This window comes from Protopterus annectens, chromosome 5.part1 (assembly GCF_019279795.1).
Source record: "Protopterus annectens isolate FY-2018-M chromosome 5.part1, PAN1.0, whole genome shotgun sequence".
Lineage (NCBI taxonomy): Eukaryota > Metazoa > Chordata > Ceratodontiformes > Protopteridae > Protopterus > Protopterus annectens.
In genome coordinates this window covers 72,851,054-72,878,828 of record NC_056736.1, presented here as the reverse complement: position 1 = coordinate 72,878,828, position 27,775 = coordinate 72,851,054, and the positions used below count along the sequence as shown (strand labels likewise).

Sequence of the window (27,775 nt, the reverse complement as noted above, 5' to 3'; positions counted from 1 at the left end):
ATTAAGTTTTTCTGACATCGGTCTGAGGCAAGAAAAAAGTTTCTCCAACGGGGTACTTAGCTTTATTGAAGACTTTGGATCTGAAATTCGACTTCGAAAATCTCAGGAGTCGGCCGACCGGCACTTGCGAACTGCTTCTGCTTCGGGCACCATGCGGCAAGAAAGACTGAAGAAAATGGCATCGGTTGCATCTTATATACCCCTGGCGCACTGACGTCAGGGAAGAAGCGACAGCAACCGACGCCGGACCAAGACTTTGGAACTCTGGCCGACTGCGAGACCACCTGATGGCAGGCTAACCCAAGTGTAATGACTGCAGCAGTGTGAACACTCAAACATCTACATTTATGGTAGGTACAAAACTGTACTTTACTTATTCACTGGTTAATCTTCAAATTGTCTGAATTTGCTATCCTATGTATTAGTCAATGTGTACACCTAATTATATTAGAATGTATTGTACACTTTCAAACTAATACCTGATTATATTAGAATGTACTATAGTCTTTCAAACTATTTTTGTACTACTTGGAGCTTTTCTCCCCGGGCCTCCACTGAAAACAGGCACTTGCCCAGCTGGACCTTCCCGGTAAACAAATGTAAAATAAATAAATAAAATAAATTACGTTTCTACCTGGACAGAACTAAATCCTTGCGCAAATCATACCAGCTTTTCATTTCCTTTGCTGGTCCTAGAATGGGAAGTGCAGTATCGAAAGTTACTTTGTCTGCTCAGGGATTGCATTACCTTCTCATATTCGCTTACGAATGAATATAAGTCTGGCCAAATCAAAGCTCACTCAACTAGGGCTATTGCAGCATCGGTTGCCTTCCACTCCATGGCCTCCATGGATGACATTTGTGCAGCTGCCATTTGGGCTAAGCCCTATACCTTTATCAAGCATCACAAATTGGATCTGATCTCCAGGGGAAGAGCGGCCTTTGGCTCAGTGGTTCTCAGGAATGTTCTTTGATAAGGGCCACCCAGGTTCTCCAAGTAGCTGGGGATTCTGTCCCATCAGTGATGAATAGGAAGAAGATTAACAACTTCAGATAAAGAAGTTGTGCCTTACCATAATGTTTCATCTGAGTTGTTGATCTTCTTCCAGTCATCACACCCTCCCACCGACCCCCTCCAAAGGTTCCTGGTGGATCTTCTGGGTCTTTATGGTGTCTTAGGGTTTCTGCACAGAGATGGCCTCTGACTTGCTGTTTCTTCTATATGTTGCATGCAAACTCGATCTGAGGTAACTGAGCGAAGGGCATTGTGGGTAGCAGCTTAGCTCGAGAGTTTTTGGTGCACGCAAGCTTGGTATAAGGCCGACTTGGTTCCGAGGGCTCAGAACCGAACCCATCAGTGATGACTGGAAGAAGATCAACAACTTAGATGGAACGTTATGGTAAGACATAACTTATTTTTAATATAGCTGTTTAAGTGGTTTCACTATTGCCATTCAAGCTCCCTCCCTTCATCCTGTTTGTCTTCTCTAGATTAGTCCTTATCCCTTCAACTGACTCCCTCACCCATCTAACCTTTTAGGCCCCTATCCCTTGTTTGTTGGCTGTCTTCTTATATATTGGGATTGGAGCATTTTGGGGTGGACTTAGGCCAGTAGTGAAGGCTGCATCTGAAATCATCTCCTCATCTGTTGCTAGGCCAAGAAAGCATTGGACAGTGTATTGGCTACACACACACTTCATATCACCATCTTGCTTACATCCATTATGGAAGGCTTCAGCTGAAGCAGTGGTAAAGGGTAGAGTTATGGCTGTCTGTGGGCTACTTGCAGGCAGGATATCCAAAAAAGTGAAGACTGCAATAGTGAAACTACTTGAACATCTGTATTCATGGTTAAGTTCCCAACATAACTGTGTTATGTTGGATACGGGTTTAAAATTAAGTGCATTACACAAGCACACAGTAATCATGCTGATGTATCCCATCTTAACTCATACAAACGTACACTCATCCTGCAAACCAAGATTAGTGACCATTTAAATTACTGACTATTTAAGCAAAAGATAAGGGTCAGCTACTTTCATGCACAAGCAATCCCTACCCAACAGTTAGTCACTTCTTTGCACACTTCAGAGTGTAATAAAAATAATGGTTATGTGATATCTTTCATTTATTCCACACAAGCAGTAACCATAAAGAATCCCAAGTTGCTTCACACAAATCAACATTAGTCCTGCAATGCCAGAGTAATGAGCAAACTTCAGCCAGTTAATCATTTTCCTCCAGACAGCGCCAGTAGTTGTAGCTATTTTGTCTGTGTCCTCAGTATGTTAGGTGGCATATACTAAGGGAAGAGCGGTATTGCCAAGAGAAGTTTCTCTTGTTTAACTGCCTAATTCATTTATGTTTCTCTTTAGTAAATGGCAAGCCCAATATGTCTACCTTAAATTCTATCACCAGTTCTGTGGTGAGTATATTATGTGCTGCATGTGAATGGCATTGCAGTTTTAAGAGGGTTTGATTTTTCTTTGGTGTGGGTAAGTCTTGTGCATTCTGATTGCATGGCAGCTCCAAAAAATATGCTAAAAATAGCTGTACAAAGATGAACCCTGACCACAACATTCTTTTAAAACCTACTATAGATCCTCTTGGTACTAATTTATATATACTCCCAATGCTGTTAGTGCCATTACTCCCTATGGCTCAGAACGTCCAAACTTTCTGTTTGGCCTCAACCTTGTGACCTAGCCAAGTAATCACAGAGCCAGGCTTTGTGATCCATTACCTAGGTCATGGGTGAGACTAACCAGAAAGCCCAGAAATATAGGAAGTGCCCAACATTTTACTTTGAAGGCTCTTGCAGCTTTGGCTGTTCAACACAATTTAAAAAAAGGTTAGAAAAGCACTTCTTGAGAAATGGCAACCCTAGGCAGTCACTTAGGTCACCAGTGATTAAGGCTAGCTGCGTTCATCAGAATATATGAATTTAGCTTTTTTTATTTGATAACACTAAATCCTTTTGATTCAACACTATCTTCAGACAAAATGTAGCATTCTTCTCCTTTGTCTAGTTTAATTTCAGCATTTTGATCATTCTCAGAATTTCTTTCCAGCAGTCTGACTTGCATTTTTGTATCGGTGCTTCTCAGATATTTTCAGATTTCACTGCATGAAGTATTTTCACATCAGTAGCACCTGCCAGATATCATGACTCTATCGCATAGAAAGATGAAGGTCTGACTATTACTCAAATGGACCCGAGTTTCAGTAGCAGCTGTTTTGCTGGAAAAGCATTGCAGGAGAAGGTGAGAGTTGAGCAACTGACGCTAGCTTTACCCATTTTCATTCATTGTTTCCTCAGCCTCCTTTACACCCTGTATACCTACTAAGTCCCAGCAACATTTCCACATCCCCCCTGCCCTCTCTCTAACACTAGTTCCACACCCTTCCTGCTCTCTCAATCCCCCTATATTAATACTTTGATAAATCTACTATGAAAAATGTCTCCCTTACAATCCAAGCCCATTACACAAACTAGTTGTTGACCTATTCTCATGCTAACATGTTGCTAAGTAGGTCAACTGTTATTCTCTTCAAGTAAACTACTGTGGATACAAGATTATTTTTTTAAAGAGTTATGCTTAAATATTAAGTAAAATAAGCAACTGGTAATCTCTTATTTTAAACCCTAACATTAGAACATATTCTGTTTAACTAACACTACTGTTATAAACTTGTAAGCTACCCATGTATGACATAACAAATTGTAATCTTCACATCTATGTTCCTAAATGTATTGTGAAAAACCTAACACTATTTGTTGTAAACATGGTTGCCTATTTTTGTAAACAATTCTTGTAAATGTCTTTTTCAGGGAAAGTTTCTCCCTGGGCCTCCGCTAAAAACGGGTTTTCTTGACCCATCGGACTATCCCGGTTAACAAATGTCAAATAAATAAATAAAATAATAAATAAATTCTAGCGCAGGTATTGGTGGTCTAGTTGGCTCCTTACCACTTGTAAGAGGAAGCTTGTGTGTCACAAAACCAACCAGGAGCCAGGAACATAGGCTTGATTGGTACAATCCAGTGATAGTAATTGACTCTGTATATGTATAGGAACCAACATGCATAGAGATGGGCGTAGAATGCCCTCACAGGGATACAGGTGCTTACAGCAGCCAGCAAGGGTTGGATTAGGATTAAAGTAGAAAAGCTTGATGGGGCTTTGAGACTTAGCCCTGGCAGTGGCCTGGGAGAAGTGATGACAGCAGGGCCTGAGGCAGTATGAGGACTGCTGATTATAGTAGCCCTGTACTGTGGGTCCCTTGGGGCCACTAATCAAGATGGGGGCCATAGACATTTAATGGTCTCTGTGGCCACGACACCAAACACCCGTCATGGCTGCCTGGATTTCATCCTTTCCAAATTATTCTGTTCTCTATACTGGTATACCTAGTATGGAGGAATGAACAGGCTCAAGTCTAATTGGTGAGGAACATTCATGTTCTGCAGTCATGAGGCAAAAAAGCAGATTGAAGTAAATAGCATCTACCATAACTGTTTGTTGATACTGTTTATTTTCATATTTCTTTTCAACAGACCCACCCTTACTGTTACACGTTGTAAATGTCAGTTCCTAGCTTAGATTCTGCATAATTTGTTAAAAGTAAGAGGGTTCTCTTTCTCATACTTAGTCACATCTAGTACTTGAAACTTGAATGTTCATTGTGCAACTATTTATCTGGTCTTAATTACTGTTATAGCACATTATCACAAGTCTTATATTTTTCATATCCATTAATGTTGCAGCACATTATCACTTTGTTTCTCATTTTTATGAGACTTGTTTGATCTTATATACTTCATTTCATTGGTAAATTCTTTTAACTGTGTACTTGTAATTTAATTTGCTGTGCACAGTTCCTCAGCTTGTCATATTCAGGTTTGTTCTTGCACATTGTTTCATTCACGCTTGCTCTTAACATTGTGTACTGGATGGTTTCTGGATAATCATTCCATTTCTAGAGTCCTCTGGTGGGACTGTTAAGAGGAAATCAGATTTACTTTCAGCTCAAAACTTATTCTTTCAGAAAACTTATAGTAAGGTGTCCTTGCTTCAGAACCAGAAAAAATTCAGCAAGAAATCCGCAAATCAATGAGGTACCAATTTCAAAAATGACATACTGATTGCTAAACAATAAAACTTTATTCCACTTCAGTAAAGAAGTTTCATTCCATAAAAGAACTTCATCAGAACTGAAGTGACAGAAAAAAATGAACATTTAGATAGTCACTGTGAATCAAGTCACATGAAAAGACTAACCAGTAGATATCAATATTAGCAAATTAATGAAACCTTATGAAATAATAATAAAGCTATGATAAAACAGTAATAAAACACTGAATATAAAAAAACACAGTCACAATTTAACAGTTCTCAACTTAAGAACACAAGCTAGGAAAACGTGGTCATTTAACCCAGGGGGGTACTGTAGCATTTAATCTCAATTGCCACAAAAGTTCTTTATATTCAAAGGTATTTTTCCCATAGAACTACCCTCAGGTTCTTAACCTTCTCTCCAACAACAAATCTAAAACCTAAATTCTGTGCACACTATAAATCAGTGTATGCCTAAACAAGACACTTTTTAGTATTTATGTTGTAAATATGTTCATAGACTCTCTCTCTTAATCGGCGTTTCATTTTCCCAGTATAAAACAAAGTGCAGCCCTGATATATTGTGAAGTACACCACACAAGCAGTAAAGCAGTCTGCATCCACCAATAATTTCAAAGAATTATTACCCAAATACTTAACAGGTGCATACTCACTTTCCAAGATAAATTTACACTGGCTGTAATATCCACACTTCCTGGTACCTTTACTGGCCAAAGCAGTAGTAAGGACACAACCCTTATGGCTACATTTTTCATATTTATTCTTCAGATTGATACCCTTCTTATTTATAAAGGTGATGCTCCCAAAATAGCCACAATGTCATTATTTGACCTAAAAATATACCAATTTTAACTAATGATGTCCTTAAGCTGATTAAAAAAACCCAAACTTTAAAATCATTGCACATTCATAAGGTCTAGCCCCAGTGTTGACATTCAAATTAAAAGAATTCTCACAATCAGTGTCACCCACTAAAGGTTTACAATCCATGGTCCTTCATTTAGTAATGTCAACAACAATGTTGTAAACAAATTGCTAAGGGAAACCCCTGTCAGTAAACATGTTCATTAGATTATTTTTTTTTCATTTTCAAAAATTCCGTCATCAGACACTACTCTCGACAGCCTAATAAATTGGCCCTTAACCAAACTATTTTCTTGTGTAAGAGGGTGACAAGTTGTAAAATGCAAAAGGAGTTGAGTATGTTGACTTCCACTTCAGGTTCTACTTCCCTAGATCCTACATTACGTCTCTGAGCTGTGTTGCCGTGTAAGGGTACTTGTTTGCCCATCAAGATATGTTCAGCCTTGTTAACGTGCCTTCTTTGGAAAGTCCCCTTTGGCTGACATGCCTACTATCATGTTTTGTGTCTGGAGAAGGGAAATAAGTACATCTCAGTCCTATGAAGGACGTCTGCACACCTGTTTGGTGTTGAACTTTGATATGGAAACCTTGAAAAAGCCTCCTGAGCATTGTTATGGAAACCTAGAAAAAGCCTCCTGTACAGGATGTGTTTTAAATTTCTGACATAGAAAAATACATTGTTTCTTTACTGTCCCATTAGAGAGAGAGATTTCAGAGTTACAAGTTCCTGTGAGCCTTATCCATAAAGATAGTAAACCTACCTTCTTGCCCACTTATGATAAACTTAGCATTGAATCAAAAGATCCAGCTTACCTCTTTTTTCATCATTCAGGAGATGTCTGGGAATAACTCTTGCTTAAAATGGATCTTGGAAGGTATTTGTTTACCTGCATTTGTAGCAAAAAGAAACTGGGAAAATCTGATCAACTCTTAATCTCCTTTGCTTCTAACAGGTCAAATTCTCTGTTAAGGAAAGAGTTTCCTACTACATTGTCCAAAGGTAATCCTCTTCAGAGAGATGATAGAGTAGTTTTTGCTAAAGCCGTAAAGGGCTCCACTACTGTTATCAGATGAGTAGGCTCCGTAGCCATCTGCAGAGCTGCTGCTTTATCCACAACCCATATATTTACTGTGCACTGCAATTGAGATGGTGTTTCCAAACCTTAACATGGTTTTGCTGCAGTTTTTCTCCAACTCTGGCTTGTTGGAGCCTCCACCTGACTTTTGTTTGCAAAACTTGCTATTTTTTTAACCATCACTCTAAAAACAGGGACAGTGACATATTGTAGTACAGGGTAGTACTTACCATAACAAGTAGATGATTGATATGTCCCTATCATCCTGTCATCACAGTGGCATCCCTCCCTCCCGTTCCCTGTGTGTCTTGTTTTCTTTTAGATATTCCCTTTGTGTCTTGTTTTCTTTAGATTAGTCCTGGGCTTTGAGAGAGAGAGAGAGAGAGAGAGAGAGAGAGAGATTGGACTGACATTACCTGTCTGATCCCCTGAAGCAAGAATTATCAAACTGGATATGCTGCCAGACACTGTGCTAAACTCAACAACACTGTGGTGATTTGGAGGAGAAGAGGCAACTTCCCTTTCTAGCACCATAGCTAGGGAGTGATAGAGAAAAGGAGACTCCTAGAAACACTGTACAGCAGTCTCAGGCACTCACTTGTTTTGCTGTAACACAAATAAGGGATTCGGGAGAGCTGGCAAGTGAAACTTGCTTCTGATTGGATTAGTTTTGAGGCGTCATTTCTCGAGTGACAAAGCCATTGTATATTTGAGTAAGCCCACCTGTATTATTTATGCAGCCAGTAATAGTTCAGGGGCTATATATATATATATATATATATACACATACATATATATATATATATATATATATATATATATATATATATACACTGCATTGCTCATGATTGCTTAAACTGCATTGCTCATGATTGATTAAACATTCTTTTCTTATCAAGTCTTGGGAGTTTCTGAAAGGGCTTTATGAATTTTCCATCTTTGTGAAGACGTGAACTAAGAGTACCTTATTTCTTTTTTGTTTTGCTCGTTTGGACTTCATGGGAAAGTTCTGTGTTGTATTTAAACAGGATGCTACATTAGTATGTAGTGAGACTTTTCACTGTTATATATTGTATGCTAGTCCTATCACAGATTATTTTTGTACTCATTATGAATTCCAGTATATGTCATTTCCAGAAGGTCAGTAGTGGGCCTTAGAGGAAGACAATGGGAAGCAGGTGCGTTTCGTGATGGAGGGCTATTTCTCTTCTACCTTGACCACCCAGTGCTGCAGAATTATTTGAAAAGAAAATGGTTTCTCTTGCATGTTATTTAAGCAGTGTAATAGTCATTTTGTTGTTTTGTGAAAAGAGAAGTTATGTAAATATATTGTGGTGTGGTGTGATTTACTTGTTGAATAAAGTTTCTCATCATTTTGCTGGTGTGTACTCCTTTCCATCTGGTTGGATTTATGTAAATATATTATTATTTTTTCAGACACTGAAAATGAAACTGGAGTATCCTCCCACTTCCAAATGCCTCCTTGCACTCTCTCCTTGAAAGCAGATGCTCAAATTCAGCCAAATGAGTTTGAGAACACTTGGATGAAGGTAGAAGCAACACAAATCCTAACACTAGAATGGCAAGGAGAGGTTAACAAAGAGGCCATGCAGACTGCACTTCAACTGGTGAATATCCACACCATTGCAGTGAGCAAGATGGGCACTAAACCATGGAAAGCTTATTTGTATGGAGTAGATGACAGTCAGACTGTATTTTTAGCTGAACTACTACAGTGCAATGACAATACAGGAATAACAGTTACAGTGAAACAGAGCAGTGGACAAAAAGACTTGTTGGATTATTTTCTTTCAGTTTTGGAAACTGTCATCAAGACTGTTAGAGATTTAGGACCCTGTAACCAGTAGTTTGTGTTACAGAATTTTCAAAATCACATCTTCACTCTTGCTGCCTTAAGAGTTCTTGTGGGAACTGACAATGACCAGATCAGACCTACGCCAAAAGACTGTGTTCAATGAAATGATGAAATATGGTGTTGGTTATTTTGGCATACACTGGACATTCATTTGTGGGTCTAAATATATTTTTGAAGTTGCATCATAACATTTTGCAGTAATACAGTTAAGTGCTAATGTATTCCCATTCAGTATGAGTACCAGAACCATTGAAGATGGACTATATAGTTTATTACAAAGCTATAATGTTGCACTTTATTATGGTGGTTAAGTTTTTGTACTACGAAATTTTCCTCTGTTGTTCCATTTAGCCTAAGGTAGTGCTACGTTAATGTAAGTCTTATTTTTGATAATAGTATGATGTTCTTTGTGTTTCACTGTTGCAGTCCTGACTTGTAATATTTCCCACTGTAGAAGCCCTTGGCCGGCCTGACTACTAGATTAAGAATTTTCCATCCTCAGACAACTGGCAGACTCCTTAACCTGACGTCAGTATGCTGGAGTGTAAGTGGAGTCTGCTGACATCATGACCTCAGTTCTTTCTTGCCGTCAGAGCCCAAAGCAGACATCCAGTATGTGTGTCAGTTGGTCTATACCAAAGAAAAACTTCAGAAAACTAGGGTCCCCATTAGGGAACTCTTTCTTTTTTGCTAAGTAATGTAAGAGAAAGTTAATTATCTCCTTTGTGGTAAACAAATCCCACACACAGACTTCCACTCTTTCTGTGATACCTGTTTGGGTCCAGACCACAACATCCCTGATTGTTGTTTCTGTGCCCAACAGGGCATACATTTTAGATAAGTTCGTTAGCAGGTACTTGGGTTCTTCATGAGGTATAGTGTCCATTAGTCGTTCCAATGTTGATCTTCCTAAATACAAACATCCCAAACTCAGGCCTTCTCAAGACATCCATTTGGCATCTGCTTGCCCTCCAAGGCTGGTTATTGCCGAAGTCGGTGAGGTGCTTTCACAGCCCCCTCCCACAAATGAGGTGGTGGAGAAGGCCTCTATTAAGTCCCATTCGGAGTCCAATATGCTAACAGGCCCCTCAACATCAGCACAAGTCTTGGATTTATATTTGTAGGTTGGGTCCGGGACCACTTTGCAGGCCTCTGCTTCTGACAACCAGAGCACTACCACTACAATTCCAAGGTGCATGGGCTTCTGTGCTTCTGACGTCCCCAGGCCTAAACAAAGGACTGTTCCCAGGAAGCCATTTTCTTTCAATTCCAGGACTACCAACCCCCAGTGTCAGGCCTATCCACAGGATTTGCTTAGATTAGCAGAGGATCTTATTTTAATAGTTAGGGGCAGACATCCTGCCCATGAACCGCTCTCAGGAAAAAGGAAACTAGATCTAATTCCAGAGGTTCTAACTGATCCTTTTAAGTCATTGGAGGACTCTGACCAAGAAGATTCAGTTTTTGAAGAGGATCTCTCTTTGGCATCTTTTGATGAGTCTGATTCAGAGGAAACTATACCTTTTGCCTCCCCTCCTGAAGATCTAACCTTTGGGGAAACTTTGCACTCCCTGGGGGATCATTTTCATTGGAAAGAGCAGGACTACCCTTAGTCTAAGAAAAGAGTCAAAGAATTTCTCAACCTCCAGGAACATAAACCCCTTGCTGTTACTCTAGTTGTGGAGTTGGTTGATGATGTTTTCCAGGAATCCTCTTTGAAGCCAGATTCCCTTCCTCCTGCACCCAGGAAATCTGACAGAATCTACAGGCTTATGGAGTCACATAATCACCTTTTTAAAAACCCTTCAGCTGAACCAGAGGTTGTTGTTCCGGACCCAAATGTGCCAGAGCCAGCATATCCAGAAACCCCCTACACATTGATAAAGAAGGCAGAGCCCTTGATAGATTTGGTGGAAAGGTATACACTTCTGCCACTCCATCTATGAGGGCATTAAACAGCCAGTTCCACATAATGAAATGTCAAGAAACTGTACTGGAACAGATGAGATAGAAGCTTCTGGCCACTGAAAATAACAGCTTATCTAAAGAATTACTGGACATTTGCAATTCCACTTCACAAGTAGCCAGGCATTCTTTGCACTGTGGGTTTGGTACTTTGGAGGCTGCCAGCAGGGCCACAGCCATTGCATCTGTCATTAGGAGGCCCTCATAGTTAAGGGAACAAGCCCCCCCAGAAGTATGTTAAAGCCATTCTTTTGGATGATCCCTTGCATAAGGAGTTCCTCTTCAGCCCTAAAGCAAAAGTTGTGCACAAAAAATGGAGGCAAAGCTAAGTCAACGCAGACAGTCAAAGATTTTTCACAGGTACAGCCCACACGTTTCAGTAGAAACTATCCCACAAAACACTGATGCTTCTCTTCCCTTCCCATCCCAAAGCAGGTCAGAGAGAGGCCCACAGAGAAGGGGACCAGGTCAGTGCCAAAGACTTGGGCAAGGGCACTCTAGTTCCTCAAGACCAGGGGCTTCCACTTCACCGATCCCTAGTAGGGAGCAATTGTGACCCTTTCATGGTTACACTCCCTTCCCTCCCTTCTCCCCCTCCCAACCTCTTCTCAGACTTGCAGGAAACCAGGCACTGTTCAGAGAAAATTAGCCTCTCATCAATTCAGATCAATGGGTATTAAATACCATTTCCAGGAGATCTCAGCTCAAATTCATACCCCTCCCCCCCAGACATTCAGCCTTCCCAGGTATACCAGCCTCCCAAAAAGCAGAGTTACAGTGCTAAGTGGAAGCAGTCCCTCTGCATCAAATAGGAAGAGGCTTTTACTCACGACTGTTCCTGGTCCCAAGAAAAGAGGACCTATTGTATTATATTCTGTACCTGTCTACCCTCATCTTATTCCTGGATGTTCCCAAATTCAGGATTCTGACCCTTCAGTAACTCTTGTCCATGTTTTCCCCAAAGGCTTGTATGGGGACTCTAGATCTAAAGCATGCTTACTTGTATATTCCCTTAGAAGAATCAAGCAGAGGATTACTGAGCATCAAAACAAGTTACAAACATTTTCAGTTTTGTGCTTTGCCCCTTTGACTCGTCTAATGTTCCCAGAGTATTCACAAAACGCTTAACTCCGCTCATTGCCTACTGCTGAAAACAAGGGGTAGAAATTTACTGCTATCTGGACAATTGCCTCATCCAGTCTAAAGCCTGGCACCACTCAGAACAGACTTGATGTTCACCCAGACCATGTTTACTTTCATGGGATTCACTGTAAATCACCAAAAATCCGAAAAAACTACTCCCAACCAGAATACTGTTCTTGGGGGCCCTACTAGACTCTACCCTTCAAAAGGCCTTCTTGACTCCAGACAAGGTATCCTTCCTGACCAGTAACTTTAAAAAAATATGGACAACAATATTCTTACAACTAGAGAGTTTAATTGGGCACTGGGTTACATGGTCTCTTTAATTCTCATGATTCCCTTCGCCAGACTACTCACGAGGGAGTTAAAATGGTACTTCAAAAATGTGTGGAGCCAGCATGCACAACCACTATCTACCAAGATGAGGCTGACACCTGACTTAAAGGCAAACTTGCATGGTGGACCAAGGCCTGCACTGTAAACCCAGGCTTACCATTCATCTTTGCAACAAACTCCACCACAGATGCCTCAGAGACAGCTTGAGAAGCACTCATTGAAAATGGGAATGCAGTTGTAAAGACAAACACATAAACTTGAATGAACTAGTGGCAGCACAAAGGGCTTTACTAGCATTTAGAGAGAAATTGAATCCAGGGGTGCTAGTCATGGATACAGACAGTACCACAGTCATGTGGTACAAAAACAAGGGGAAACCCATTTCAACCCTCTTTTCCACTTGGCAATGGGAGTGGGGAACGCAGCTGACTAAATGGAGAGTGCACCTATTTGCTCAATACCTCCCAGCTGTGTACATTTAACTGGAACACCAACTCAGCAGAAGCCTGTAGACCCCCAGTTGCATCAGGAGATCATTGTCCGCATAGCTGAAAAATAAGGGACCCCCACAGATGGACCTCTTCACCACCAGGGAGAACACACAATTGAAAAAGTTTTTCTTCCAGGAACAAGACTTTCAGCATGGAAAACAGATGCTTTCTCATTCGCATGGACAGGCCTATTCATCTGTGCCTTCCCACAAATGCCCCTACTCCCAAGCGTTCTCCAGACAATCAGAGAAGAGTGCCCAAGGGTCATACTTACAGCTCCAGATTGACCAAGGCAACACTGCTAACGTCTTCTTCTTAACATAACCAGAACAATCCTTGGGTATTACCAACAGTCCTTGGGTATTACCACAGAGTCTAGACCTTCTAACTCAGAACAAGGGACATATCATACACCCTAACCTGCAAACCTACAATCTATCAGCTTGGAGGATACCTTAACCTCAGGGGGGGGGGGTCTCAACCTACATACACAGGTGCAGGACATCCTAAGAAAAATCCAGAAGGTCTAGCACCAGGAAGCCCTATGCAGGAAAATAGAACAGTTTTTCAATTTGGTGTGAACAGCGTAATCAGGACACCATCAGGGCCAAGATCCCAGTCATCTTGTCCTGTCTGGCAGATCTCTTTGCCAAAGGCCTTTCTTACTCATCGTTAAAGATTCATACTTCGGCTATCTCACCCTGCTTTTCTGCCCACACCCCTATCCTTTCTCATCCGCTGGTCACACAGTTATCAGACCTGCCAGGACACCTCATACACTATCATGCATCTAATCTTTGTTCTAGAAAGGCTTACACTTCCTCCTTTTGAACCAGCCTCTCTTTCAGACTTAAAATTCCTGACATGGAAGACTGCATTCTGACTAGCTATCACTTCAGTAGGAGAGTTTCAGAAATCCAGGCTCTCATGACAGTGGAACCCTTTCTCATCTTCCATCCTGAGTCTCTCAATGAGGACTAATCTTTCTCTATGCCCAAGGTGGTGACTGACACCTCTTTAAATCAAGCAATTAATCCGACTATCTTCTTTCCAAACCCACAAAATAGGGGGCCAGCTACATTACAATCTGGACAGAACAAAGCCAGGAAATCTGACCAGCTGTTTTGTAACCATTGCTATAGCAGCACTGAAGTAAAACCCCTCTGCAAGCAGACCATTTCCAAACGGATCTCTCACTATATCACTTTTTGTTACAGTCATCATGAAAGAAACACAACTGAGGCTGTAAGGGCCCATTCCACTTGGGCAACTAGGTCTTCTACTGCCTTCCTGAAGTGAGTACCTACCAATGACTACTGGAGGTTGCCAATTGGTCTTCAGTGCACACTTTCACTATACACTACCACTATCAGCCTTCTCCTAGTGCAGGGCAGGGTTTACCTCTGTTACCTCACAAAACATCCTCTCCTCTCCTTAATTTACTATCCTCCCCTCTTTTCAGCTTTTTGGAATAACACAAGTCAGGACTGCAACAGTGAAACACGAAGAACAGAGTGCAGATATGTACACTTACCACAGATGTAGATGTTCAAGTGTATTCACTGTTGCAGCCCTATTTCCCCTCCCTCCTTCCCCTCTGGCCTACAAGGGTAGGCTTCTATTATTTCATATTTACCTAGCACTCCTGCTCTTGACTCTTGCCTACCTTTAAATGTCCCTGCCCTAGGCATCTGACCTTCTGCTCCTGTTTGGGGGCCCCTAACTCCTAGAGGCAAGAAAATAACTGAGGTCATGACGTCGGTGGACTCCACTTATACCCCAGCATACTGCTGTCAGGTTAAGGCGTCTGCCAGTTGTAGGAGGAGGAAAAATTCATACTCTGCTAGTTGGGCCGGCAAGGGCTTCCACAGAGGGAAATCCCAGAAGTCAGGACTGCAACAGTGAATATGCTCCAACATCTACATTTTGGTAAGTGTACACAACTGTACTATCCCATCTTGTCTTTACCATCTATCTCAACCTGTGGGTTATCAGATCTGACTCTGATCTGATACCGGCGCCTTCAGAATATTAAGTCATGGCGCCTAGTCTTCCCATAACTTCCTATTCTAACTGTCTCATCCCATATGTCATTTGCTGTCATCTCCATCAGATAGTGACGCGAGAGCTCTGCAAATTGGCTTATCTGCTAGTTTGGATTTTGCCTCCTCTGCCATTTCTTAGCAGAGTTTTCTGTATTTTTTTCTCTGCAGTACTTTTTTATATAGATATTCTTTTTGTTAGAGTGTAGTGTGCTAGGGTTGTAGTGTTTTACCATGTCAGGTTAGGTAGTTAGCCTTTTAGGTATGGTTCTTTATTTATAAGTCTATTTACTGTTTGGGCGTGGCACACTTAGATTTTGAGTGCCAGGTCTGCACCTCGCTTGGTGCTGGAGCCATGACTGAAAGGAGGTAAGATTAGTTATAAAGGGCTTTCTCCAGTCTTCAGCTGCTGCTTCTGCTTCTCCCATAAAAAAACAATAAAGAGGAGAAGCGAGAAGTCTAAAGAGAAAGAGTTGACCAGATCCAAAACTAAGGATAATGAAGAGTGCAAATGCTCTTCCTCTTCTACTGATGACTGCCTGGATCCAAAGGTTCACAGACCTTCGGCAACTCTGGCTTCCTCTCCAACAAAACCTTTGGTGCCTCCTTGGCCCCATTCCCCTGTCATTGTGGTCCTGCAATTCCCTGATCCTTAGTATTCCCAGCCTCTTCCTCTTCCAAGATCCTTCCTCTTCTTCTGGCAGTGTTCAGTCCCTCTTCTGCCTGATCACCTCTTTGGAATTTTTTTATAGGACTCTGTCCTTCTACCACCTGGATCCAAACTTCACTCTTCAGGATCTGAATCTCAGATCCAACAGCTAAGAAATTGTATAAGCCACCTTCTGTAGCTTCTGCTAGGTCAGTTTGGAGCTGATACATTCCTTTCTTCAAACCCAAATGGACCTAGGGATCATTTTCTGCCCCAAGGCCAAAGTCTGTGGCTCCTTTGATTCCAAGTCTTGTGGTTCCTCATCTGGTACTCCTGGTTTTGGGGATGCCAGGTTCGAGAGTCCAGCTGCCCTTCCACCTTTCAGTACCAACAGCTTGGCTGCATTCACCGTAGACTTCATCCTTGGTGTTCTTGACTCCAGCCTTGTCAAAGCCAGGTGCATCTCTGAGCTGAGGGATTCATGCCTGCACTTTGGGTTGGGGGTTGACCTTCTGAGTTTTGGAGTCATCCCTTCCCCTGATTGCTTCAGCCCTGCATACCTCTGCACCAATCTAAACTTTGGAGCTAGCCAAGTAAACACTGAGCACTGGTTTCTCACTCAGGTCCTATGAACCATGGGATGCTGAGTCTGGTCATCCTGCTTCAGTCTCATCTTTTAATGTTGCAAAGAGGATCCTCTCCTAATCAGAGATGGGAGCCTCAGCAACTGTTTCTGATCTGTCCTGAACCCTTGCCCATTGTGCATCCTTTGTTACACATCAGGTGGCTCCAGGGCAGCCTGCATCACTAGGTCTTGAGGCTTCCCTGCATTCAATGTCCCCTACCTCTTGTGTCTCCTCCTGCTTATCCCCCCAGAGTGGTAAATGTGAAGAGTACGTACAAGAGGAAATGCAAGAGGAACCACTTGGATTCTCTTGGGGAGTCTCTCACTAAGGATAACCTTGATGAAGGGTATGACTCCCCCAAATCCGCCCAACAAAAACTCCTCCTTTGGCAGTTTGATTGAATTATAGAAACAGTATGGAGGGTGAATCTGTGAAGCCCCTTCCACAGAGCAGTCTTTTTTTTTTCTTTCTTGAGGCTTTCAGAATTGGCCCATCCACATGCTTGGATGGTCCCCCTCCAGATGCCCTTGTGTACCTGGTTTCTTGGCGGACCTGGAGAGAACCTGATGTGGTGGAACCTAATGCCAGCAAACCCAACAAAGTTTTGGTTCCCCCTCACCAAAACACAGGCCTCACTGGAAAAAGAGTTAATTTGTGAATGCTATTGTGCTTGCAGCATCCACAAAGAAGTGCATCTTGAAAGAGAGTACCTTTGTCCATCCCCTCAGCTGATGGTCTCAGGCGTTTGATCATTTCAACTGCACAGTGATGCAACGGTAGCATTGTTGCCTCACAGCAGGGTGCCTTCTGTGCAGGGTCTGCATGTCCTGCCTGTGTTCATGTGGGTTTCACTTTCCTCCCACATTACAAAGACATGTGTCTGGAGTGTTTCTCCCTGGGCCTTGCTGAAAATTGGCTTCATTCCAAGTTGGACTATCCCAGTAAATAAATGTTAAATAAAATAAAGTTAAAATTTGAGAAAGCTACATTTACCTTATTTGAGCTGAATTACTTTGAACATTTTAAAAAGCTTTCAGAGGGACCTTATCTCAGATGCGTCAAAGGCGATGAAGTCTCATCAGCCCACAGACTTGCAAATGACTGTGGAGGCTCAGTTGTTGCCAATAAAGTCTACAGATAATTTTTCCATTACAGTCTTATCCAGTGCATCAGATGGAATGTCCCTCGCAGCATATACCAGTATTTCTTTGCATGTCATGCCTGGATGTGCTTGTGCAACTTTGCAAACTGCTTCATTGCATCCTTTGCCAGTGCTCTGTTTGATGGTTCCTCACTTTTTGACTCAAAGGTCAAAGAGGCACTGACTTAGGAACAAGCAGGATGAAAAGATGTCTGCTGTTAGGGTTTGTTTCTCTACCCCTCAGAGGTCCTTCTCAAGGAACCAGAAGGATGGGAAGCACCTCTTTTTTGTAAGTCACAGTAATCTTTCCAGATTGCCCCTAGTCACAGTTCCTGCTGAGACAGAGGGAGTAAATACAATGGGGCGAGTGTGATCCACAGAACCAGGGCTTCCATGGGGCTTTCTCTGTGAGGCCCTTCCAGTGCCTCTGAAGGGTTGCTCAGCTGCCACAACCAGCAGGCAGTCGGGAGACATCTGGATGTCCACCCAAAAGCTTTAGGAGTCCATCATGTCAAATGCATGGCTGTTGAGAAGTGTAGCCAGAGGTTATACAATTCCCTTTTTTGTTCACTTTAAATCCCTTCCCTTCCCTTCCCTATGTGCTACTTCATCAGCAAAGGGAAGCTGCAGTGGAAATCCAAAAACTGCTTCTAAACTGAGTCATCCAAGAGGAGCCATCAGACCAATGAGAATCTAGTGCCTATTCGAGATTCATTTTAGTAGTAAAGAAAAACAAGAACCTCAGACGCATTTTGGATCTTTGCAAGTTGGACTGATTTGTCAAGCAGACCAAGTTCTATATGGTCATGGTGCAGTCCTTTCTACACCTCCTGAGGAAGGACGACCGAATGTGCTTAGAGATCTCAAGGATGACTGGCATCACATAAAGATTGCAAGGCATTCTGGGAGTATTCTGTGCTTTCAGGTAGGAGCGAATCATTCCAGGATCATAGGAAGTTTCTAGGCTGTTGGCCTGAAGCCCTTTCAAGCCTAGCCAAGAATTTAGCCCATGTTCCGACAAGTCAACACCCGATGCCCCTGGCCAGCTGGGACACAGGTGAAATCCCAGGGGTGTATTTTCTGTTCCTCATCCAGTTATCCAGGTTGTGGTTAAAAAGCGTTAATGAGGTGCTCTGGAGAGGGAGTCTGTTCCACAGAAGGGGGAGTCTCTGGGACACAAATCTGTCCTGCCAACAAGTCCTGTTGATGTCACAGACCAGGTTGAGGTTGCACGTGCAGGTTACTCGACTGGACCTTGACTTGCAGATATGCAGACATCAAGCCAGGGTCTAAGACTGCTTTGTATGCCAGGCAGAGGTCACCTCTGAGGTGTCTGTATGAGGCCAAGTAGAGGGACAGGGCTTGTAACCTATCTGTGTAGGGTAGATGTTTGAGGCCATGGATTCTCCTGGTGAGGAACCTCTGTGGTCTTTCCAGCTGCTGCATGTGTTTTGTGAGGTACATGCCAAAAATAGCATTGTACTCAATAATGGGTCTTATAAGGGAAGAATACAGGGATGTTTTGACCTCCTTGCCCCTGGATGAGATACCCTTACTAATGTGGTGGTCAAAAGTCAGTTTGCTATCATCCTGGGTGCCCAAGTCCCTCACAACTGATTGGGTTCTTAGGACCTTGTTATTAATGTGATAATTTGTGGGGAAGTCACTCTCCCCAAAGGGGATTGATGCATTTTTTGGCATTCAGTTTGAGAACATGTTTTTGGCACCAGTCATTTGTTTGGGTGAGACCCTCTTGGAGGATGTCCACATCATGAGGGGAATTGATGACAGCGTCCAGCTTGCAGTCATCTGCAAACGTGGTCAGTCATAGCCCACTGGTTTTGGCCTGCACCTCAGAAAAGTATATCCTAAACAACAGAGGCCCCAAGACAATCCCTAGGGTACACCACTCATTACGGGTCTACTGCTAGAGGTGGCTTCCACTGTTTTGACTAGGTGGGTTCTATCAGTGAGCCAGTTGCTACCCATCTGGTAACATACGGATTGATACCTATTTGAGAGAGTTTATCTATTATACCCGAGTAGGGAATAGTATCAAACTCTTTGTCCAGGTCAAGATAGGCAGTGCGCACAGTCTTCCCCTCGTCCATGGCTTTGATGACCGTCTCAAAGAAGTCAACCAGATTTAACAGGCATGACCTCCCCTTCACAAAACGAAACTGTGCGAGATTGAGTGTTTGGAGATTGCCAGTGTTCTTGTTAATGAGGTCCATGATAATCTATTCAATGGCCTTGCAGATCAGGCTAATTAGACTGATGAGTCTATAATTTCCTGGAACGGTGGACACTCCACCTTTGTGCATAGAGATGAGTAAAATAAACATGGTTACAACTGCTAAAGCTGCCAGTGGAAACAAAGCAAACTGCAAGGAAAACCTTCAGCAGAACACCACGGCACCCCGATGCAGCTGTTAAAACCACAAATTTATTGCGTAAAACTGTAAAATGCAGGAATAAAAATCAGTCCGATAAGAGCTTTAAGCTGATACAGCCTTCTACAGATCATATGTGAATCCGGCTACAAATTCTTTTTAAAGTACTATCAAACAAAAACAGCTGTAGGTAAAACCAAGGTGCATAAAAATATTAAGTAAGAACAAAAGAACAATGCACCAAGGTAGCACACAATAGCGTCTTTAATAAAATAAACAAAAGAAAACAGTGGTAAGCGCTTTCACAACACTCAGTTGCTTCTTCAGACAAAATGTTAAAACAGCTCATTTCTTAAATACTCTTGAAACCAATTAGCATAATTAGTGATGTCATACCTGAAGGAGCATTTAAAGGCACAGACAAAAACTAAACATAAATTAGATAAAATACATAACATAAGCTTCTACTAAGCATAAAAAATCTTTTTAAAAAATCAATTATGTAAAATTCATTCATAAGTAAGAGGCAATAAATATTATACTTAAAATTATTTGTGTTTAAGGCATCTGGCTTTCAAAAAAGGGACCAGAGATGTGGTACCATTAAGTCCTGGATATTTGTCTGAATTAAGTTTCATTATCCATTTTTGTTCACAACCTTCAGTAATATTTTCTATATCCCCTCCTCTCAAATTTTTATGTATCTGTTGTAAGACAAAAAACTGGAAGGAATGTGAGGGATCAGTGTTCATGACATGATTAGCTAATGCATTTGTATGTTTTCTATTCCTGATATCACGAAGATGTTCCAAAATTCTATCTTTAAAAGATCTATTAGTCTTGCCAACATAGAAAATTCTATTTAAAACCCAGATGCCCAGTCACAAATGTGGGGTGGACTACATATGCAAATGCAGATTCATAGTCTTACTATTGATTTGAAGCAAAGCGGCCAACTGCAGTTCTAGAAATTAGTCAACAGCCAGTAGTGAAGCATTCAGTGGTAACATTTCTATTGGATAAGCTTCTTAGTTTTAACCAATTGTTTTCTTGGACATGTATCCCTGTGGTGATAGGTTACTATAGGACTCACTGAGTTCAGTCATCCTCTTATGGTTCATTGCCATGACAACAGAAAGTATTCTAGACAATTGCTATTAGCAGAGGCAGCAAATATGCCTGCTGGAAGCTTTGTGGCAGCAGTAAGTGAGAAACACTGCATCATGATAAATAAACTTTCTAAGTTGCATAGCCTTCTCAGGGCCCAATCCTTAGCTTCCTTGCTTTTAAGATAGGTCTTAATGGCACTACACTGTTTAAGCCTGGAGTGCAATGTGCTCTTAAATTAATAATCCGGTTAATTTCTCTAATTTCTGTCCGATTCTGTATATCACCTTCTCTTAGGCTAGGTTGAATACATTCCAGGACTTTGAATTTAAACACGTGTTAGATTATGAACAATGTGCATAGCAAGCGCATTGTTTAAATCAGCATTCCTTGTCTCTCATATGACGTAGAATCTGATCCTTAAGGTGCTGTTCTGTTTTTCCTACATAGAAAGCTCTACATGAGCAGCAAGATGCCATATATACAAGATGTTGAGTAGTACAATTTAGAAGTACATCAAAAACATAGTTACTATTAGAGATAGAGTGAATAAAAGTGTTGCTACTGTCAGTGTGAGTACAAGCTTTACAACAATGTTATCTGAAAGTGCCTTTTGTTACTGAGGGTGTCTGGTGACCGAAGCCATCTTTATTACATAAGAGTTTTTTTTATGTTCTGTTTGTTCTTGTACAAGAACCTGGGTTTGTCTCCTATGATATTTTTAATCCTCTCTTCAGCAGTCAATATAGGCCAATATTTTCTAATGGTGTCACACACTTGTTTACTAACAGTACTATACATCAGAAGACAATTAAGTTGTGAATTACTGTTCTTATGTTCACCAGAGGATGGAATGGTCCATTGTTCAGTGTAGTAGGGACGGCCCTTAAGGCTTCTCATATTCTTAAGATCAGTGGTCAACTTGAGATCCGACTCTTTGTAGTGTCTTGCACGTAAATTACGGTGCAATTTGTCACATTCTGTTACAAAGTAAACCTCTGATGTGGATAAATGTTGAGACCCTTGTGGCTTGATTTTCAAAGATATTTTTAAAAATATGGTTGGGATGCATACTCTGGCTATGTAGGTAGTGGTTTCTCCAGGTACCCTTCCTATGGAGGCAGGTCTGTATGCTAGTTTTCGGATGCAGCATCACCTTTACATCAAGAAAATCAATAACTTCTTTGGAGTAATCGACTTTAAATAAAAAAAAAATAGTGGTATTGTTCAGATAGTCAGTAAAAGAAATCAGTTGGCTAGCATCCCCTTTCCATAAAATAAAAATATCATCTACAAAACATCCATAATAGAGTAGGTGTTTATGCCAAGGATTGAAATCACATAATACCTTTTCTTTCTCCCACTGGGCTAATACTATATTCAAATAACCGTTAGTACAGGGGGTGCCCATGGTAACCCCCCATATCTGTAGGTAAAGCTCCTGCCCATACACAAAGATGTTATTTTCTAGCACCAGCTCCAGCAGTGGGCATATGGGGTCCATAGAAAAACCTAGATGTCTGAGGAACCGATGGATAGCTTCAATACCAAATTGATTCGGAATAACCGTAAATAAAATAAACTAAATAAACTATTGATGTCCATCGTTGCCAATAGTATGTCTTTCATATCCTTCAGATCCTTAACCTTATTTCTTAGGTCAATTAAGAAACTACCTGTGTCCTTGAGCACCATGGTGGCTTGTGGTAGGGCTTTTTTCAACTCCTTCTCAATGTACTTCGAGAGAGGTTCCGTTATCCACCCTCTTCCCTATGGGCCATAGGGGGATCCATAGGGGCCTTGTGGATCTTAGGAAGTCCACTGATGGCTGGTATGGTAGGGTGAATTACTTCCAAAAAGTCATAGATCTTTATTTAGCTGTCTTTCCATGAGTAACTCATATAAGTGACTGTTGAAGCTGTTAATTATCTTGTTAACTTCTTTTCTATCTAATTTCTTGTAAGTCTGCATATCGCACAGCATCCAATTCATCTTCCTTTTAGACACAGTGATAACGGATTGGACATACTTATACAGTAATTGTACATATTAGATTTGTTATAGTGTCAGGCTAATGTAAATAGTGTAAATAGTTAATTTAGATGATATGTATAAATATTATGGAATTTATTCAATTATATTTGAAAATAAAAATTTTTTTGAAAAAAAAAAATTAATCTTCCTTGTATACCATTCAGAGTCCATTGCCACAATACCTCCTCCTTTGTCAGCTAGTTTAATAACCATAGGGCATACCGTTCCTGTCATGTCATACTATAGAAGCCTCCTTGCCACTTGCCATTTCCTCTTGACTTGGCTAAATCAGTTTCACAAAGATGTATAAATAGGTCTATTGTAGGGTGGTTTACAGGTGTGAAAAGGCTCTGTTTTTTTTTAACAAGTGGTGGGTAGATCATTCCCTGATCCAAAAACTGACCTGAGGGTGATATTTCTTCCAAATATCCTTAGGTCTGTAACAAATTCATTCAAACCAGATGATAATGCTTTTATAAAACTCAGACCCTTGGTAAGCAAGCATATGTGTTTAGGACATAATGTTAATTGAGAGAGATTGAAAACTAAATCTCCATCGTTTTTTTCCATTTCCTTTCCTGGCTCTGCGTTCTGGTGGAACTGTTTGACAAAAAAGTGGTAGAGGCCAGTTGATGGATGTGTGGACCGCTTCTTCTTTTGGTCTAGTACTTGCTTGTAACGAGATGTTTGAATTATACTCCGACATCGACGAAGTGAGAGGCATGGCTTGGGCCAGCTTCATGTAGATGTACACCAGTAGCCTCAGTGGGTAATCTATCCATTCTCACCTCTGCACAATCAGAAGATGTGTCATCATCAAGTGCATTTGCCACACAGTCTACATTATTCACGGCTACAATGAGTTTCCTTTGTGTTCATGGTTTCTCTCTTTCATTAGGTCGTCTATCATCTCTGGGCCACTCAAAGATGGGACCTCTTAAAATCTTGAAAGTCACGACTCAGTTTCTTCACTTTCTGTTCTTTGAGCTTATTGTCATATATATTGAGGTTGAATTGTAGCATCTCTAGTTTCTGTAGACAGGAGTCATCAAGGTGCATACTTTGCAGCTCCATTTGTTTTTGTTTAATACTAGTGGCTATTTTGTCCTCTTCTGGTTTAAAAAAAAATCTATAAACTTATCGCAAATTGTATTACTCAACATCTTGTCTCTATGGCATCTTGCTGCTCATGTAGAGCTTTCTATGTAGGAAAAACTGATCAGCACCTGAAGGATCGGATTCTACGTCATATGAGAGAGATAAGGAATGCTGATTTAAACAATGCACTTGCTATGCACATTGTTCATAATCCAACACGTGTTTAATTCCAAAGTCCTAGAATGTATTTAACCTAGCCTAAGAGAAGGTGATAAAAAGAATCGGACAGAAATTAGAGAAATTAACTGGATTATTAATTTAAGAGCACATTGTCCTCCAGGCTTAAACAGTGTAGTGCCATTAAGATCTATCTTAAAAGCAAGGAAGCTAAGGATTGGACCCTGAGAAGGCTATGTAACTTAGAAAGTTTATTTATCATGATGCAGTGTTTTTCACTTACTGCTGCCACAAAGCTACCAGCAGCCATATTTGCTGCCTTTGCTAATACCAATTGTCTCACACATTTTCTGTTGTCATGGCAATGAGCCACAAGAGGATTATTGGACTCAAGAGTCCTATAGTAACCTATCACTACAGGGATACATGCCTAAGAAAACAATTGGTTAAAACTAAGAAGCTTACCCAATAGGAAAGTTACCACTGAATGCTTCACTGCTGGCTGTTGACTAATTTCTATAACTGCAGTTAGCTGCTATGCTTCAAATCAATACTAAGACTATGAATCTGCATTTGCATATGTGGTCCACCCCACATCTGTGATTGGGCATCTGGGTTTTAAATATAATCTGTAGCAGGATTCACATATGATCTGAAGAAGGCTGTATCAGCCGAAAGCACTTATCAGACCAATTTTTATTCCTGCATTACAGTTTTACTCAATAAATTTGTGGTTTTACCAGTTGCATCGTGGTGCAGTGGTGGTCTGCCGAAGGTTTTCCTTGCGGTTTGTGCATAGGGATGACAGTGGCTGTCATCCATTCAGCTGGGATGAAGCTGGTACTCAGGCTTTGGTTGAATAGGGTGCATAATGGTGCTCCAAGTTCCTGCCTGAGTTCATGCAGGCTTATAGCCTGGGATGTTATCAGGTCCCATGGAGGCTGTATTTTTTGCCTTTGAGAGGGCAGTGATGACTTGCTTCCTAGAGATTAAGGGGAGAGGGTCAGTTATCAGTTTTGAGCACTGCCATTTGACCTCACCATGGCTCCCTGGGTATCATCAAATGAATGGCAGTAGCAGCATCTTGGCTGAAACTGCAGGGGTTCCAGGTCTTTCCCTACTTGGGCAACTGGTTCTTGACCATTTCCACAAGGTTGTCCATAATCAAAGCCTGGAATTCCTTGCTTCATTAGTGTCTGTCGTGGGCATAACAGTGAGTTATGAAAGTCCAGCCTGGAGCCAGTTCAAGTATTGCAATTTATTGTTTGCCATTTGGATATGGAGAGACAACCAAACTACCATCCTCAAGATTAAAATCTCTTTGTTTGCATACTCCTTAAGTCTTTCAGGTTTGGTTTGCATGCACCTGGCATCCTCAGTTCTGCACCTTAGTGGACGTATGGCTGCTTCTGTTTGTCTACTTCCTTTGGCAGGATTTCACACATGGGTACTCCAGTGGGCTGTGGCAGCTCAGTAGTCCTATCTGACTCTTTCAGTGAATTTTATAATTTCTACAATAAACATCTGTTGTCACCATATTTGATGGTGGCTGGAATCTCCCCTGGTCATGGCAAGTCAATCCTCAGTTCTTCCCCATTTTCAAGCCATGGTGATAACACCTAGTTTTATTCTTGAGTTGGAGGCATTTCAAGAGGAAGACTGTCCAGGGCACCTAGGCTCAGTCCGAGACTAGTCTTAACATCTTGGAGATAAAACTGGTCCTCCTAGAGCTGCAGGCCTGTCAGGACCTTCTCCCCAAGGGTCTGATTGCCATTCAGACTGTGACAATACCTCAGGGGTATGATATTTGAGTAAGGAGGAACTCTGCCATATTCCCTGTGTCAAGAGGTCATGGGACCTTGGCAATGGGCAGTGTCATCTCAACACTTTTTGATCACAATGCACATCCCAGGGAAAACAAACATACTGGCAGACAGTCTCAGCAGATACATTCTTCTGCCTCATTAGTGGTCCCTGAATCTGGAGATTGAGGCATGGATTTTCAGCCACTGGCTCACCCCCTGTTGCAACCTGTTTGTTTCCCTGCTAACAAGAAATGCATCAGTTTCTGTGCCGTGATCCCACCAGAGAGACAGTCACAAAGGGACATTCTTCTTTCTGCATTCTTGGTATCCAGGTCTACCATATGCCTATCCCTCGACTGCTCTGATAATCAAGTTCTTCAGAATGCAGCCTGTTGCAGAGTAATTGTCATCCTCATTGTCCCATTCTGACACTGATAAATTTGGTTCCCCTTCTTATGGCCTCACCTTCTTCACCCGTTCTGGATTCTGGACCCCGATCACAGTCTGATTTCTCATCCTTCAAGCCTACCTCACCTGAATATTCACTCCCTGAAACTATCCACAAGGTTCTTCTGGTTCCAGTGATGGCCAGGGATTCTAAGCTTTCAGAAAGAGTTCTTCACCTCCTTTCTTCCTTAAAGAAGCCTTCTACAAGAAAAGTTTACGCCCGTAAGTGGAAGGGATTCTCTATATGGGTCTCTTCTGAAGTCATGATCCTTTTTCTATACCTTTGGATGCAATGTTGGATTTCTTGGCTGGTCCTTTTCATTCCAGTCTCAGTTACCCTACCATTAAAGTTCAGTCTGATGCCATTTCTCATTGGTATGGATACTATATCTGTGGTGGCCCTTAGCTCTCCAAGGCCTTTTTGAGAGGCACCTTTTATATTGCATCTACCCGTTCATGATCCGGTTCCTCCTAGGGTCTTCAGTCTGCTATTGCAAGTTCTTACTAGATCTCCTTTTGAACGTGCAGCCACATATTGTCTTTAATGGTTTTGTCTTGGAAGACTGTCTTTCTGGTAACTGTTACATCAGCAAGAATGGTGTCTGAACTTCAAGTACTGTCCTTTGATCCCCCTTGTCTGCTGTTCCACAAAAATAGAGTTAAGTGGTCTATTCAGTTATTTCTTTTCTTTCCAAATTTCAATAACAAGGGAGAATATTTGTGCCATTGTTTGGATTTTCATCAGCAATCACAATTCTGTTTGGTTATAACCAAAAATTTCAGAAAATCTAACCAGCTTTTTGTCTTCTTTTCCAAAACACATCTAGGCAAGCCTGCTTCTAAAGGGACCCTATCCAGATGGCATTTCGACTGTATCTCCCCAACTTTCACCTTGAAAGAAATTTATTTTTAGGTCTAAGGCTCATTCCACCAGAGCAGTTGCTAGTTCAGCTACCTTTTTTACTCAGGCTTCTATTGATGACACTTGTGCAGCAGCTACTTAATCTAGCACTCCCACCTTTGTGTCCCATTATAAATTGAACATCCACTCTAGGTATAGAGCTTCCATTGATTCCACCATTTTGCAAGATTGTTCTCTCCTAGGGTCACCCTGGGGTTGTTGCTGGCTGGGGACTCTGTCTCACCGGTTGAAATGGATGGAAAAGACAACATCAGACATGAAAGTTACTTGCTATAATGATAGCTTTGTGTTCTCATCTTCCATCCTTCTCAACCATGCCCCCTCCAAATTGTCATGTTTTTGTTGCGCCTGACTGGCTGTGCAGACTAGCCTCAAATCTATATGGGAGAGGGCCCCTTTTTTGCTGCTCTTTACCTGTTACCTTTTTGTATTTTTCCCTTTGTC

At 41.5% G+C, this 27,775-nt stretch overlaps 1 protein-coding gene across 1 annotated transcript in view; it reads left to right on the top strand.

Moving 5' to 3' along the window:
* AP4B1 (adaptor related protein complex 4 subunit beta 1) overlaps nucleotides 1-17,045 on the top strand; it is a 558,401-nt gene extending 541,356 nt beyond the window's left edge. Inside the window, exon 10 of the mRNA XM_044072898.1 lies at nucleotides 8,517-17,045. Coding sequence (XP_043928833.1) covers nucleotides 8,517-8,947 — 431 coding nt within the window. The 3' untranslated portion in view covers nucleotides 8,948-17,045. The remainder of the gene's footprint in view (nucleotides 1-8,516) is intronic.
* The last annotated feature ends 10,730 nt before the right edge of the window (nucleotides 17,046-27,775 follow it).